Raw genomic sequence first — 16,161 nt, 5'->3', positions numbered from 1 at the left:
CATGGTTCTAAAACATGCGGACAGCTAATTAATATAACTACAAATGAACACTTCAAAGTAAAAAGGACAACCTAAGGTTTTTGAGTGCTATCGAAAATAAATCAGAACTTAAATGAAAACAAAAATCAAAGAAAGCTGCATAGAATTTTCTCAATGCCAAAAAAATCCTACTAAAAAAAAGTCCTTGTGTTACAAACAATTTTCTTGAGAATATAAACATTAATTTTGGAATATGCTAAACCAAGTAAATTAACAAGGAATAGTAGACATTACCTGTCATTAAGATTCTTATCTTCAAACCTTCCACCTTGGATTTATGAATGTTGAGTATGTATACTGTGTCCTATATGAGTATATACACATAACACACATACATGCACTCTCTCTCTCTCTCTCTATATATATATATATATGTGTGTGTGTGTGTGTGTGTGTGTATGAACAAATACAGCTGATACTTGAACAATACAGGAATTGATCCCATGCAGTCAAAAATTTGTGCTTAACTTTTGACTCACGAAATCTTAACTGCTAATAGCCTACTGTTGACCAGAAGCCTTTCTAATAACAAAAACTGAATACATATTTCATAAGTTATATGTATTATATACTGTATTCTTACAATAAAGTAAGCTGGAGAAAAGAAAATGTTATTTAAATAATCACAAAAAAGAGAAAACGCATTTACTGCTCCTTATGCGGAAGTGGATCATTACAGAGTTCTTCATTCTTCACACTGAGTAAGCTAAGGCGGAGGAGGAAAAGTAAGTGTTGCTCCTGCTGTCTCACGGGTGGGAAGTGGAAGAAAATCCACATATGAGTGGAACCTCACAGTTCAAACCTGTGTTGTTCAAGGGTCAACTAAAATGTCATGACTCTTCTTTGTTTCTTGGGAGCATTTCCAGCATCATTAGTGGCACTTTCTATAGGTCCTATGGTGTCATTCAAAGTTTATTAAACAAGGTGAAAAATATACACAAATCACGAGAGATCGTTTTTACTGCAATACCCAATTCATTGGAGATACAGCTGGCTCACGCAGAGATGATTAGCATCACATGGTGTTTTAGAAAGATACTCACTGCACTTGAGCTCACTGCAATAGCAACAGGAGGTGGCTATGAAATTATTCTATTCTTTACAGTAGTACAGTATGTACCACAGTTAATTTTATGCAGTTATGACTTAATACTGCATGTTTGTGTTTGTTTCCATTTCTCTAGACTACTAATGGCTCAGTGTACAGTCTGTTTGTATGCATATGTTTTGAGAATTTTTAACTTTTGGGTATATTTTGTGACAGAAATAAGAAAATAGACTAGTATCCACATATATTTTATGCATTCATGACATGGCTAATTAATCCTAATATTTTCAACATTTCAAGGTTACACAGTTCTTCCACAAGTTTTTCAAATTATTGCATATCTACAAATAATTTTCCAATAGCTTTATTGAAAAAAAATCGACCTGTAAGGGTATCCATGCTGTTAAAACGTGTGTTGTTCAAGGCTCAAATGTGTGCAATATATACCTATATGCACACTGCGTTAATGTTTACTAAAGAGTCTAGGACAAACCATGAAATAATAACAGTGACTACTTCTGGGCTTTGGAAATCTAGGTAAATGTTTTTTTCACTTTGTTAGAATCTACAAATTGCAAATTATTTGGTGAAAGATTCTCATAAGTATACAATTCCTGGATGCTATTAAAATATAAATACATAAAAGTATTAATAGGAAAATTTTGAGAAAATGTGACCCAAGAAGTTATTTATTTCTTACTCTATTGTTCTTTTCTTCTTATATCAGCTGAAATGAGTCTACATCTTTTATTTAATTGTAAAGTTAAAGTTTATTTTTAAAACTAATATTTAGAAACAGTGGGATGGCAGCAGCGAAGGTTAAGGAGATTGAAGAATCCTGTCGTACTAGTTATTGAAGCCCCTTATAATACAAATTGCCTTAAAAAGTGCCTTTAAAGCATAAAAATAGAATAATTAATCAATAAAAGAGTCTTAAATAGATTCAACTCTTATGAGGAGCTTAGTAAAACATGGTAAGTTTTTCAACACAAAGGAGTTAAAAAGAACTATTTAATACAATTGGTTGAGATAACAGTTTGAAAGGAAAAAAGAGAGAGGGGGAAGTTAAAGCCAATGTGAGATGATTCACTAAAATAAACACCAGAAAGACTAACGAGTTAAAACAAAACCCTAGACTATGAAAAAGTCAAAGTGGCAGGAAGTCAACTACTTAAGAAATCATGAGCAAATATATTTTTAGTTTTAATATTAGAGAAAATTTTAAAAGATTATTGCAATACTATAGAGAAATGCAAAATGCACCAGTAAAAAAAAAAAAAAAAAAAGCAAAACCATTAAAACATTTACCTCAAAATTTTGATCAAAAATCAATATGTCTAATTAGAATTTATCCAAAACTATAAAAATGTAGGACAGACAAATGGAGACAGTTATAAATAAAAATTAGCAAAAGATAAAAATTATAAGTAATCAAAATATGCAGAAAGTTCATTTGTATTAGTAAACAAGCAACAAATCAAAATAAATGTGAGATATTGTTTTACAACTACTAACCTGGCCAAAATAAATTTTAAAGATAACAGGCTAGCAAGAATGTGGGGAACTGGTCCACCACATTTTTGACTGCATTTATAACTCATTTTGAAAACAATGTGGCAGTTGGAAACAAGGGTGATGAAGAGGTTTCTTCTCCCTAGCTCAGATATTTCACTATATGGACTTTACATTGAAGATATAATTTCACAGAAATAAAAACTTTTGTACAAAACTTTTGCATGTTGTATTACAGCAATGAAAATGGAAATAACTATATTAAACAATTGGTAGATAAATTAATAGAGATATATGAAAAATACTTAGAAATAGAAAAAATTCTTATCATGTAAGTCAAAACAAAATATGTCATAGTGTATATTCTGTATTATTTTCAATTGTGTAGTAAATATAGTAAAAAATGCAAACTAGAAAAATAATTGATGTCCTAAAATAATAAATATGTGCATGTTTCCTAATTTAAAAATGTTTAAACCCAGTTATTCCTGGTTACTGGTACAAAGATATAATAACCAGATACCAAAAATTATGGTTTTATAAAATAAAAAATATTTTTTTATTAATAAAGCATATAGTCAAAAAAATAAGTTTGTAGTCAGGGTACCTCATACATGTGTGTTTGTGTATAATGGAAGGGTCCCTGGTGTATTTATTTCTATATTTCTTATGCAATTCTCTTCAGAAGTGATAATATACGTAAATTATTGCATGTATTCTATGGACTTCATAGAGTCAATATGAAGGTTAAACAAAATAATATGTTTGAAAATACCTATTCTGGTCTATAGCTGTACAATACATTCCAGGTAAAATTTTCTTTCAATATATTTAATAAAAGGACAATAATATCAAGGATTTGTTACATTATAACTTTAATAAATGTAATACAAAGATTCGTTATTTCACCTTCAAATGAAAGAACTAGAACTGATCGTTTTGGTAGGCCCCACCAACTCTATAAAGTTCTATGGAATGAGCAGAGCATGAAGTCAGAAATCACTAAAGGACAATTATAAGAAGATGATAAATGCATGGAATGCCCTGGAAAAGCATTCCTTAAAAGCTTTAAAGTGTGTGTGTGTGTGTGTAATGTGTCTAAAATAACCTTTTATAAAAGAAACAAAATTAAAGCACAATATACAGGGCCCTTCATTACAACATCTACCTGGTTTCACAGCATGCAATGCACATTCAGAAAACAGATGTCTTTAACTTTCTATGACCCAGGTAAGCAAAGTCTAATTCTAGGATGCAGTGCTTTTTTTCATTTTTCTGGAGTGACAAATAACGCTTCTCACATGGGAATGCATTATCTACTTGAGGAAACACAGGTGGCTCTTTGATCTCCCCTGTGCTCAATGCACAGATAAATACTTACACATGCACAGATAAACGCTTCCACTCCACCATCTGATCATTGGAGGACAAAGCACATCCATGCAGCCTATTACATTTGCTCTAAAGCCATGTCTGGTTTGCATGGTAAATTTCGTAGTCTCTATTTACTAGGCTCATAGAGGGGATACTCAACGCTAGATCCCCAAAACTGGATGTTATTCTCTAATCCCTCCTAATTCTCTAGACTCCTCAAAGTGTCTGTGCCCAACACATACCTGTTTCTTCTGGATCCTGAACGGCACGCTTCTTTCTGCTGCTCTGACTGGGGTTGCCTTCTCCTGGAGCTGGTGCTTCAAAGATCTGAGAAGAGAAAAACTCCAAGTTATTGGAAAGACAGCTGAGGCAAGGGAAAGGCACCAGTGGAAGCAGGATCGTGCCTGCAGCTTGCAGCTGCTGCAAACTCACTTTCAGTCCCGCGGTGACAGCTGGAGCTTCCTTCACGGTGGCCTTGGGGGCTCCTGCCCCTGCTGGCAGCTGCTCTGAGTGGTGGCCCTGCAGCTCTGCCCGGAGGCTGGCCAGATCCCCTTGCAGGGCGGCCACTTGATAGAAAGACACCACCGTGAGGCAGCAGGACAGCAGTGCCAGCAGCAAGGTTGCAGCCAGAAGCTTTCCGTCTTTGGAGGATCGGACAGAGGGGCTTTCCTTCTGTGGGAGGGTGGAAATACACTCCTTCAGTTTCATTTCTTCTCTTTTCTTAAGGCAAGAAGTAAGGCGTGACTGCTCCCTTTCTGTAGAGTCATCCATATCACGACTTGAACTTTGAAGGTTGGGGCCTTTAGAATAAGTGACCACAGGGAATGGGTCATTTCCTGTTATCTGTGTGTGTTGATGTCCTGCGTGCGATGGCAGGGTTTGGCTCACCCCTCAGGAGGGTTCTCCTGAATTTTCTTCTTTCTGCCTTTCTGCATCTCTACCCCTACTGTACAGTAGGTTTGCTGGCATTTGCCCTCTGATTGGATTGCTCAATCTGTGTTCCTCATTTCACTTTCAGTTTTTGTAAGAATTTCAAGGTCATCTCATAACATCCATGCTCAAGTAGATTTAAAGCCCCTTAAATCTGCTGAGGAAACTTGGAGTTATTTGGCACATTCAAGGGAAAGCTTTGAAGACATGCACATGTCTAAGAAGCCCTCCCTTAAGCGTAGTAAGGGAGCCTTGGCTCCTTAGGGCCACATGGCTTCATAAGGAAGGGGGAAAAGCGGCTGAAAGTTTCTGGTGCTGTAATAAAAGTAATTAATGTGAAGGTCAGATAAGCTAAGTGCTTTAGCGTTGAATTGTACTTAGCTAGAGAGTGATTTATTAACAGTCTTCAAGTATGAAATAAAATGGAGTATCCTTGAAGGATACATGGAAGTAAATTCACTGGGAATTACTCATATTATTATCCAAATAATGTTGTAAAACTGAGACTAAGTTTTGCAGACATATTTAGACATCAGAAGGATTCTCTAAATATAAGTGAATGTATTTTTAAGGAAAACATGCATACACGTTTTCCTCCTGAGACTCATCACTGAAACTCAATTATGCATATGGACAGCCTGTCCCAGGGAGCCTGGTCTCAGCTTTGCTGCTCAGACTTCTGAAGCTTTAAGTCCCTGCTCAATCCGATACAGTTTAGGAGAATCGGCCTTCTCTCCAGCTCCAAATGCCCGTCTGCTACCGTTAACCACTCTCATGTAGCTTGTCTACGACTCACACATCAACTGTGCCAGAACCTACAGGTCTGTATACAAAAGGTCCTTGATCAAACAAGAGCCCCCTTGGCTTCTGATCTCTCTGTTGTTGACCTGGTGGACCTGTGAGGACTGTTACATTCATCCTAGTCCTGCCTTATCCTGGTGGCTGGTTCCTGGACATTCGCCAGTTTCTCACTGCTTTGCCCCAGCATTGAAATACTGATTTGTCTTTCAACAAATCTTACTGAGCACTTACCAAGCCCTGGGTAGTCACTTCTCCCCTATGGGCTAAGGGTAGTGAGCTTTAGTTCTGTCTCGCTCTACATTTCTATACAGTCTTAAGTTAGAAATTTACAGAAATAATATAGTGCAAAAGTGAGAACTCTAGACCCAGGCTTCCTGAATGCATTTGCCTCACCCCTCACTCTCCTCAGGGAAAGTACACAAACTCTCTGTGATTCTATTTCTTCACCTGTGAATTGGTATGATGACATTAACTGTCCCTGAGACATGTAATGAGGCTTACAAGAATGTGGAAGCAAATTACATTTTGGATGCTTCCATTAAAAAATGTTATTTCCACAGGTTTTTGGAGGAATAGGTGGTATTTGTTTACATGAGTAAGTTATGCAGTGGTGATTAGTGAAATTTTGGTGCACGCATCACCCAAGCAGTATACACACTGAGCCCTATTTGTAGTTTTATATCCCTCACCCCCTCCCACCCTATGCCCTGAGTCCCTCAAGTTCATTATATCATTCCTACGCTTTTGCATCCTTGTAATTTAGCTCCCACTCTGAGTAAGAACATACAATGTTTGGTTTTCCATTCCTGGGTTACTTCACTTAGAATAATAGTCTCCAATCCCATCTGCACTGTTGTGAACTCCATTAATTGATTCCTTTTTATGGGTGAGTAGTATTCCATCATATATATATCATGGTGAGTAGTATTCCCCCCCCCACACACATATATATGTGTATATACATGTATATATGTGTGTGTGTGTGTGGAATACTACTCACATATATATGTGTGTGTAATATTACTCACCATGATACATATATGATGAACTATATATATGATGAACATACATATATATATATGTGTGTGTGTGTGTGGAATACTACTCATATATATGTGTGTGTGTGTGTGTGTGTGTGGAATACTACTCACATATATATGTGTGTGTGTGTGTGTGTGTGTGTGGAATACATATATATACACATATGTATATACATATGTATATATGTGTATATGTGTGTGTGTGTGTGGAATACTACATATATATGTGTGTGTGTGGAATACATATGTGTGTGTGTGTGTGTAATAAAAACCACAGCTTCTTTATCAACTCATTGATTGATGGGCATTTGGGCTGGTTCCATATTTTTGCAATTGTGAATTGTGCTACCATAAACATGCATGTGCAAGTATCTTTTTTGTAAAATGACTTCTTTTCATCTGAGTAGACACCCAGTAGTGGAATTACTGGATCAAATGGTAGTTCTCCTTTTAGTTGTTCTTTAAGGAATCTCCACAGTTTTCCACAGCGGTTGTACTACACGATCAGGGAAATGTAAATCAAAAGCACGATGCGATGCTTTCGTTTCTTCATTCACTTTTATTCTTTACATTCAAAGTATGAATGAAACGTTTTCCACAGTTACAAACAGTGCTCTACCAGACATTTTCTACAACTGTCCTTGTAACATCTGCAAGGGTTTCCCAGCAAATGCCTGCTGAGGAATCAGCACATCGTCACTTTTACAGGCGCCACTGAGTTACCCTCTGACGAATTCCCATTTCCTCACTGTCTCAGTACAAATGAGGCAGTCAGACTTACTTGTTTTTACCCATTAGGATTGTTCTCTTTTCCCTTTGCTTCTGCAAGTTTCCAACACCTTTTTAAAATAGCTTGTTATTATCCTGGCTCCCAAAATAAGCTGCTCTCTAATTTTTCTTACCTATAACTCCCACGTTAAGGGACTGTGCCCCAGTCTAACAGCTATGTAGACAAGAGGTCCTCCAACTGCCTTCTCAGGAAGAAATCTCCTTTTGTAAGGATGTTTGTAAACCCTTTTGCATCAGACATGACACAATACAATTTTCTGTCAGTTCTTGTTCCAGGTAAATTAGGGTGAATCACATGGAGTAACTTTGCCATAAGAAATGGAATTCTTTTGGGGATTGTATGAATTTTCTCACTGAAAATAATTGAGACCCTTTAGATTATGTGTTTGTGTATTTTCATGACCTAAATACGTATAGAAATAAAGGATGCAAGGCAGTGCTGGAAAGCAATTTCTCTCTGCCTTTCACTCAGGATTTCCTGTAACCACTGCATCTCCCCATGAGTAGACATTCTCCCACTTCTGATGGGTCATCCCCCTCCATATCCCTCAGTGAAAATTCTGAAGGGAGGGAATGATTTGACTGCTTTAGGGAATTCCCTCTGCCCTCGTCGCTCTGTTGGGCAGAGACCTTCATGTCTGACCATATCAAAACAGAGTCACTGGAAAGGCTACGCTCAGCTATTTTTAAACCAGTACTAGATGTCGGTTGCAGCAGTGAGCTGTGCCATGCATAAAATGGGCAAGTGCTTCTTCCATGTCGGGCAGGTATCACGTCCCCATGACCAGAGGGACGGCAAGCAGGAATTGCAATGTGCACGTCCTCCGCAGGGATCTGACAGTTGCATTTTCTCTAAAGACAGGTAGAAAACAAAGTGACATTCATGATTCTTGAATTTCTTATTAGATGAACAAAAGGAAGTTATTACTCCATAAATCAAGAATCTGTTTCCCGAAGAGGAAATGGTTTGGCAATAATTTCACAGAAATTCTGCTAAACAAGAAGTATATTCATATTCATTGAATAATACACCACATCACAAGTTTATTCAGGCACAAAAGGCCACTGTATCTGAGCCAGAGATTGTGCAGTGATATTATTACATATTCAGTGTTTACTGTTGGTATTTAGCTGCTTTTTACACACATCTTTTTCTTAATGTAAGTGTAAAGCATATTTTTCTTTCATTTAATAAGTACATTGAGATACTAGCACTTTGTGATTGATAAAACTATTCTATCCACTCAGAAATAGGCAGATAGAATTGAAAAGAGTATAACTTGTGAGTTTGTCCAGGAGTCAGAAACAGCAGAAAATAAACATTCACTCTCTATGTACTTACATTGACAACCTCAAAAATATTTTTAAAAATGAATTATAAATTTCTGGCTAAATAGTGCTATAAAGAATGAGAGGTTTGGGGAATCTCTCCTATGCCCCTTTTCTATGAAGAAAAGGGAGTTTTTAACAAGGATTTACACCAGTCAAGCTTGGAGACAACAGCTGTTCTAGATCTGTGAATGTACCTAAAAGTATATCTAGATAAAACTGGTATCCTAACACAAGAACATGGAAAATAGTATGATATAGGTAAGTATTACATTTCAGAAAAATATCATATTGTTTTCTTATAGAAATATTATATATATGTGTATATATATATTATGTACAATAAGTTGTTATAGTTGAACTTGATTCAGAAGGCTAAATTTTAATCACCGTATACAATTTTTAATTTAAAAAATTTTAATTGACACACAATTATACATATTTGTGAGGTACAGCGTGATGTTTCGATATACTTATACAATATGTAATGATCAAATTAGGAAAACTAGCATATCTATCACCTTAGACATTTATCGTTTCTATCTGGTGAGAACATTGAATTCCTCTCTTCTAGCTATTTTGAAATATACAATATATTATTGTTAACTATAGTCACACTCCTGTGCAATGGAACACTGGAACTCCTTCCTCCAGTCTAACCCTGATTTTGTACCAGGTGACAAACCACGCCCTATCTCTGATAACCACACTCTCCTACTCTCTACTTCTATAAGATCAACTTTTTTAAGATTGCACACCTGAGTGAGATTACATAGTATTTGTCTCTCTGTGCCTAGCTTATTTCACTTAATATAATGTTCTCCAGGCTCATCCAGGTTGCTACAAATGACGGTTTTTCTTTTATATATTGCTGTATAGTAGTTCACTGTTTTATACCACACTTTAAAAATTCTTTCATCCATTGATGGACACTTAGGTTGATTCCATATTTTAGCTATTGTGAATAGTGCTGAATAAACAGGAACATATTTCTTTGATGCATTGATTGCTTTCTTTTGGATACAGACCTAGTAATGGAATTGCTCAAGTACGGTAGTTCTGTTTTTAGTTTTTTGAGGAACCTCCATACCGTTTTCGATAGTGGCTGTATTAATTTACATTCCCACTAACAGTGCACTAGGCTTCCTTTCTCCACATTCTCACCAGCTAGACGTCATAATGTTAAGTGAAATAAGCCAAGCATAAAAAGACAAATATCACATGTTCTCACTCATATATGGGAGCTAAAAAGGTGGCTCTTATGAATAGAGAGAGCAGATTGGCGGTTACCAGAAGCCAGGAAGAAGGGGAGATAAAGAGAGGTTGATTAACATTAGAAAAATCAAACCTAATGCTTAATGGATCAGTAGGGCAACTATAATTAACATTAATCTATTGTACATTTCAAAATAGCTAGAAGAGAATCATTTTAATGTTCCCACAAAATAAAAAGATAAATATTTAAGGCGATTAATACCCCAGTTACCCTGAATTTTTCTTTACATATTATATAATGTATCAAATTATCACATATACCCTGAAAATATGTGCATCTGTTTTGTATCCAGAAAACAAAAAACATTATAATTAAAATTAAAAGCGAAGTCTGCAAATTTTTTTAAAATTTATTTATTATACTTTAAGCTCTGGGGTACATGTGAAGAACGTGCAAGTTTGTTCCATAGGTATACACGTGCCACGGTGGTTTGCTGCATCCATTCCCCATCATCTACATTAGGTATTTATCCTGATGCTATTCCTCCCCAGTTCCCCCACCTCCTGCTATCTCTTCCCTAGACCCCACTCCCCAATAAGCTCTAGTGTGTGATGTTCCTCTCCCTGTGTCCATATGTTCTCATTGTTCAATACCCACTTATCAGTGAGAACATGTGGTGTTTGGTTTTCTGTTCTTGTGTCAGTTTGCTGAGAATGATGGTTTCCAGCTTCATCCATGTCCCTGTAAAGGACATGAACTCGTCCTTTTTCATGGCTGCATAGTATTACATGATGCATATGTGCCACACTTTCTTTATCCAGTCTGTCATTGATGGCCATTTAGATTGGCTCTGAGTCTTGCTATTGTGAACAGTGCTGCAATATACATACGTGTGTATGTGTCTTTATAATACAGTGATTTATAATCCTTTGGGTATATACCCAGTAATGGGATTGCTGGGTCAAGTGGTATTTCTATTTATAGATCCTTGAGGAATCACCACACTGTCTTCCACAATGGTTAAACTAGTCTACACTCTCAGCAAGAATGTAAAAGCATTCCTATTTTTCATCTTCTCTGGCATCTGTTGTCTCCTGATATTTTAATCATCACCATTCTAACTGGTGTGACGTGGTGTCTCAATGTGGTTTTGATTTGCACTGATTTATTTGAAATTTAGCTAATTAAATTTTGAGAAGAGGATAGGGTTAGGAGTGTAGGTTCTGAAGTCGGAAGTATCTATTTGCCTAATTTTGCTTCACCGTCTTAACAGAATCTTTCTTGCTTCCAATCTAGAAGTCGGCCTTGTTTAGATACCTATCTCTGTGGGATGCTGACTTAATCTCACACTTTGGGGAAGTCCTTATCATGAAATCTGCTCATAATGACTCTATACACATTACCACTGATTGCTAAAGGTGTACAAATGTGAGAAGCTTTTTACAGTTGTTTGTGAGGTAGTCTCCTGGGGGGACTGCTAAGAAAGAGTTCCTCATTCTTAAAGAGATTGACAAGAAAGAGACGCTCCTTTTCTTCCACTAGACATTATAAGCCTGCCCGAGATCATCGAGAACTGCCATCCTCCAACAGCTGTCAGCCCCAGACTGAAACATCGAGGGTGAGAACAGGATTCTGGAGGGAAGCTGGGTCTGTGAGGACACAATTGTCCTTCTGGATTACTCAACTCTTCATGCTTGTTATTTGGGCCATAGTATTTCCTTACCTTTTATACCAGTGTGAGACAAGATGAGGTGTTAATTCACCCAAAGATATCCTAATTCTGCTAATTCGATTAGCAGTTTGATTGGGATCCAAAGACATCCTAATTCTGCTAGTTGTAAGAATTGTAACCAAAACACTTTGTATAAAAGAGATTTAAATGTTCTTTCAGAATTTTTCCTAATGTCCACTTTTTGAAACTATGGTGTAAAGAGAAAAGGTCAACATCTACAAGCTAGAAAAACTAATTCATTTTTTAAGAAGAGTCTTAACTACGGTTTTAATATAAAGTTATTTTTCATAATTTAAGCTATTCAATATGTTAGGAATCTTAAGAAAAAGTACTATTATGTGAAGATGTATTTAATGAATCTGTCTTTTCTATGTGGAACCAAAATAAATGTAGTCACCTCTTTCAGAAAAAAAAAATACAAAATCAGAATCTGTGTATCTCCATGTAAGAAGATAATTATTTCAAACTAAAAGAAAAATAAGAGAGAGACAATGTATTCTAAGAAAAGTGCAAAATGAATGCATCTTTCCTCTCCTTTGCTAACAGCTATAAATTGTATTTCTCCTCTGAGCCAAATTCCAGTAGAACTTAGAGGTGATTGGGTGTTAGCGAGGGGCTTTTCGCTCTAATTGGCCCTACATAGAGAAAAATAACGTGAGGTTTATTTCTTGAGAGTATTTGAGGTACTGCATCTGGGACCTGAGTCTCAAAGGGCCTTAAGTAGAATAGTTAAACAGAAACCTGTGAGCCCCAGGCAGTGGCTAACATCAGCCTCACAGGAATATGCCAAGGTTCCTGGGCCTCCGAGCACCCACAAAGGAATTCAATGCTTAGAGTTAGTCTTTCCTGTCCCTAAAGCTGAAAGACTATCAGGGGATCACAAGAAATAAAAGCCTCCCCCAAATGCCTCAGAGTAGACTGGAAGTTTCCCTGCTAGTCCAATCCTGGCTCATAGAGTTACACAGTACTTGATTTCCCACCTGCTGAGGCTAGACTGCACCAGCTGAACCATCAAATAAAGCACAGGAGGTGTTTAAGAGAGATAAGTGGTCAAAGAAGGAGAACGCAGAACATACACACAACACAAAGAGATAGAGACAACTTGAATTTTAAAAATGAATAGAGGACTTAAGATTCAATTAAAGAAATGTTTTAGGAACTAAAAAAATCTCTGTAGTTTTCAAGTAAACAATTTAATACATGTATTAAAGAAAAGGATGATCATTTTTGAGCTCTGAGTTACCGACCTGCAGGCTCAAATAGAAGTAAAACCTCAAAACTCAGAGTGTTTTGCAACTCACATGCAAGAAAAATGGGAACATAAAAAGGGGAGAGGATAAGATTAGACAGAGGCAATGACATACAAACTTACAGGAAAAAAGAACAATGCTTCTTAATCTATGAAAGACCTGAAACTGCAGTTAGAAACTGGCTAGCCATGTGCAGAAAGCTGAAACACATGGCTACCCCTTCCTGATATCTTACACAAAAATTAACTCCAGATGGATTAAAGATTTAAACATAAGACCTAACACCATAAAAATCCTAGAAGAAAACCTAGGTAATACCATTCAGGACATAGGCATAGGCAAGGACTTCATGACTAAAACAGCAAAAAGCAATGGCAACAAGAGCCAAAATAGACAAATGGGATATTAAAGGGCTAATATCCAGAATCTACAGAGAACTAAAGCAGATTTGCAAGAAAAAAACCCATTCAAAAGTGGGTGAAGGACATGAACAGACACTTTTCAAAAGAAGACATTTATGAGGTCAACAAACATATGAAAAAATGCTCATCATCACTGATCATTAGAGAAATGCAAGTCAAAACCACATTGAGATACCATCTTACTCCAGTTAGAATGGCAATCATTAAAAAATCTGGAGACAACAGATGCTGAAGAGGATGTAGAGAAATAGGAACACTTTTATACTGTTGGTGGGAGTGTAAATTAGTTCAACCATTGTGGGAGACAGTGTGGTGATTCCTCAAGGATCCAAAAGTAGAAATACCATTTGACCTAGCAATCCCATTACTGGGTATACGCCCAAAGGATTATAAATCATTCTATTATAAAGACACATGCACATGTATGTTCACTGCAGCACTGTTTACAATAGCAAAGACTTGGAACTAACTCAAATGCCCATCAATGATAGACTGGATAAAGAAAATGTGGCATGTATATACCATGGAATACCATAAAAAAGGATGAGTTCATGTCCTTTGCAGGGACATGGATAAAGCTGGAAATCATCATTCTCAGCAAACTGACACAAGAACAGAAAATCCAATACTGCATGTTCTCACTGATAAGTGAGTGTTGAACAATGAGAAAACATGGACACAGGGAGGGGAACATCACACACTGGGGCCTGTTAGCGGGTGGGAGATCTAGGGGAGGGATAGCTGGGGCTGGGAGGTTTGGGGATAGATAATATTAGGAGAAATATCTAATGTAGGTGATGGGGGATGGATGCAGTAAACCACCATGGCATGTGTACAACTGTGTAACAATCCTGCATGACCTGCACATGTACCCCAGAACTTAAAGTATAATAAAAAAGAAAAAAAAAATAGGGAGAAAAAAAAGAAAGTGTTAATCAAGTCCTAGGTTAAAATGCTGAGAAAATCTATATGAGTAGCTTTTTGAAAAAAAAAAAAAGAAAAATGAAAAAAGATAAAGAAAAGAAAGAAAAAAAAGTGCTGAGAAAAATTGACCCAGGTAAGGTCTGATGATATTACTGCATATAGAAATAGTTGTTGGAATAAGATGAAAATAGAGGATATAAAATCTTGTAAAATGCATTTAAAGCTATTTTTATGAGAAAAAAATGGTATCTTTGACTGCATGTTATAAAAAGAATCAAAAGAAATAATCTGAGCATACAGTTCACAATGCCCTAAAAAGTTAAAAGGTGAAAACAAATTAAGCTTAAAGATAACAGCAAGAAATATAAAAAAGAAGATTAATGAAATAAATTACTATACAATAAAGAGAATTAAAAATTGGTTATTTGAAATAAATAAAATTAATAATTTATAGTAAGACAAAGTAAAAATAGAGAAAGTATAAAATTTCAATGACAAATTTTAAAAAGGGGACATATTAGAGTTATTACAGATCCTAAACAGATAAGAGGGTATTATGAATAAATTTGTGCAGTAAAATTAACGGGAAATTGGTGTATACATACATTTCTCTTGAGTACAAGAAAAATGAAATAACAAAGTAGGTAAAGCAATTGCAGAGGAAGGGTATTAACCATTCAGTCTTTCAGTATTGTTCTAGGTACTAGGCATACAAAAATTAAAACAGAGGAAAAAAGTCAGAAAGAAAAAAGAAAACTCTAGTGTCATGGAGTTAAATTCTATTGTATAAGATCATTTTAAACAATTTCAAATTTTACTTCAAATATTTATGCAAAATAGTTTCTCATCTGGTTTTCCATTTATTTTGTATCCATGATTAAGTATTTTTTTAAAAAGTTGTCTGCATATGATTTCTCCTGCATACTCTTGAAAGAATAGCTAAAACTTATCTGTTTTGCTAGTGTCTTCTAAGTAATCAGCAGATGGTTCTATTTATTATCATTATGATTTGTCTCATTCTACTTAAGTTTGTCTTGTTGTTCTTTAGTCTGACTTCTTAGTAATACCTAACTGATATATACCATTCATTAGTTATAATCTCATTAAAAAAGAAATGATTATAAAAAATGATCAAAGAGTTGCTTACTTGAAAATGTAAAAACACATTCATAGATCAGGTTTGTATCAAAGAAGTATGCAAAACTGAGGTTAGAAACTACCTAGAAAGCCACAAACGGAGAAACAACTTATAGCAAAACATGCGAGCCAAAGCAGTACTCATTAAAAAAAAAAAAAAGCATTGAAAACAAAGCTGTCATATAAACACAAAGATGTTCAAAAGAATTAACACTCATCCAAAGAAATTTAAAAAGGAACAAGCCAAAATAATACAGGTAATGAAATTAAATCAAGATAGCTAACACTGATACATATTATATATCGTTAATTAAAATGTGAGCAAAGGTTACTCTTGAAAATGTAAAATAATAAGGTTGTTTTGGAAACCAATATAGCAATACTAGAAACATTAAAAACAGATCTGTACTTCAACTCAACCATCTCACTATGGAGAATTTATCCATGGTATCCCTTGTGGGAAAAAAAATAGAAAAAGTGTGTGCATATGTGTGTATATATGTAAAATTAAATTATATTTTGTTTAGTGCTCTATCAGGGATCAAAGATTTCTCTTGTATTTTTCTGCTACTCAAATATGAAGACTTTTTTTTTTTTTTTTTTTTTTTTTTTTTTTTT

General features: G+C 35.6%; 1 protein-coding gene across 1 annotated transcript in view; it reads right to left on the bottom strand.

Annotated features, from left to right (window-relative positions):
* Positions 1-6,378, bottom strand: part of TNFSF13B (TNF superfamily member 13b) — a 34,584-nt gene extending 28,206 nt beyond the window's left edge. Inside the window, exons 1-2 of the mRNA XM_032246199.1 lie at positions 4,406-6,378; positions 4,216-4,300 (exon numbers count right to left, since the gene is read on the bottom strand). Of these exons, the coding sequence (XP_032102090.1) occupies positions 4,216-4,300; positions 4,406-4,744 (424 nt within the window). The 5' untranslated portion in view covers positions 4,745-6,378. The remainder of the gene's footprint in view (positions 1-4,215; positions 4,301-4,405) is intronic.
* Positions 6,379-16,161: the final 9,783 nt, after the last annotated feature.

The sequence above is a fragment of the Sapajus apella genome, unplaced genomic scaffold, assembly GCF_009761245.1.
Source record: "Sapajus apella isolate SASKATOON/1434 unplaced genomic scaffold, GSC_monkey_1.0 scaffold60, whole genome shotgun sequence".
NCBI classification, from domain to species: Eukaryota; Metazoa; Chordata; class Mammalia; order Primates; family Cebidae; genus Sapajus; species Sapajus apella.
The sequence above is the reverse complement of the archived record's forward strand: the minus strand, read 5'-3'. Positions and strand labels throughout refer to the sequence as shown.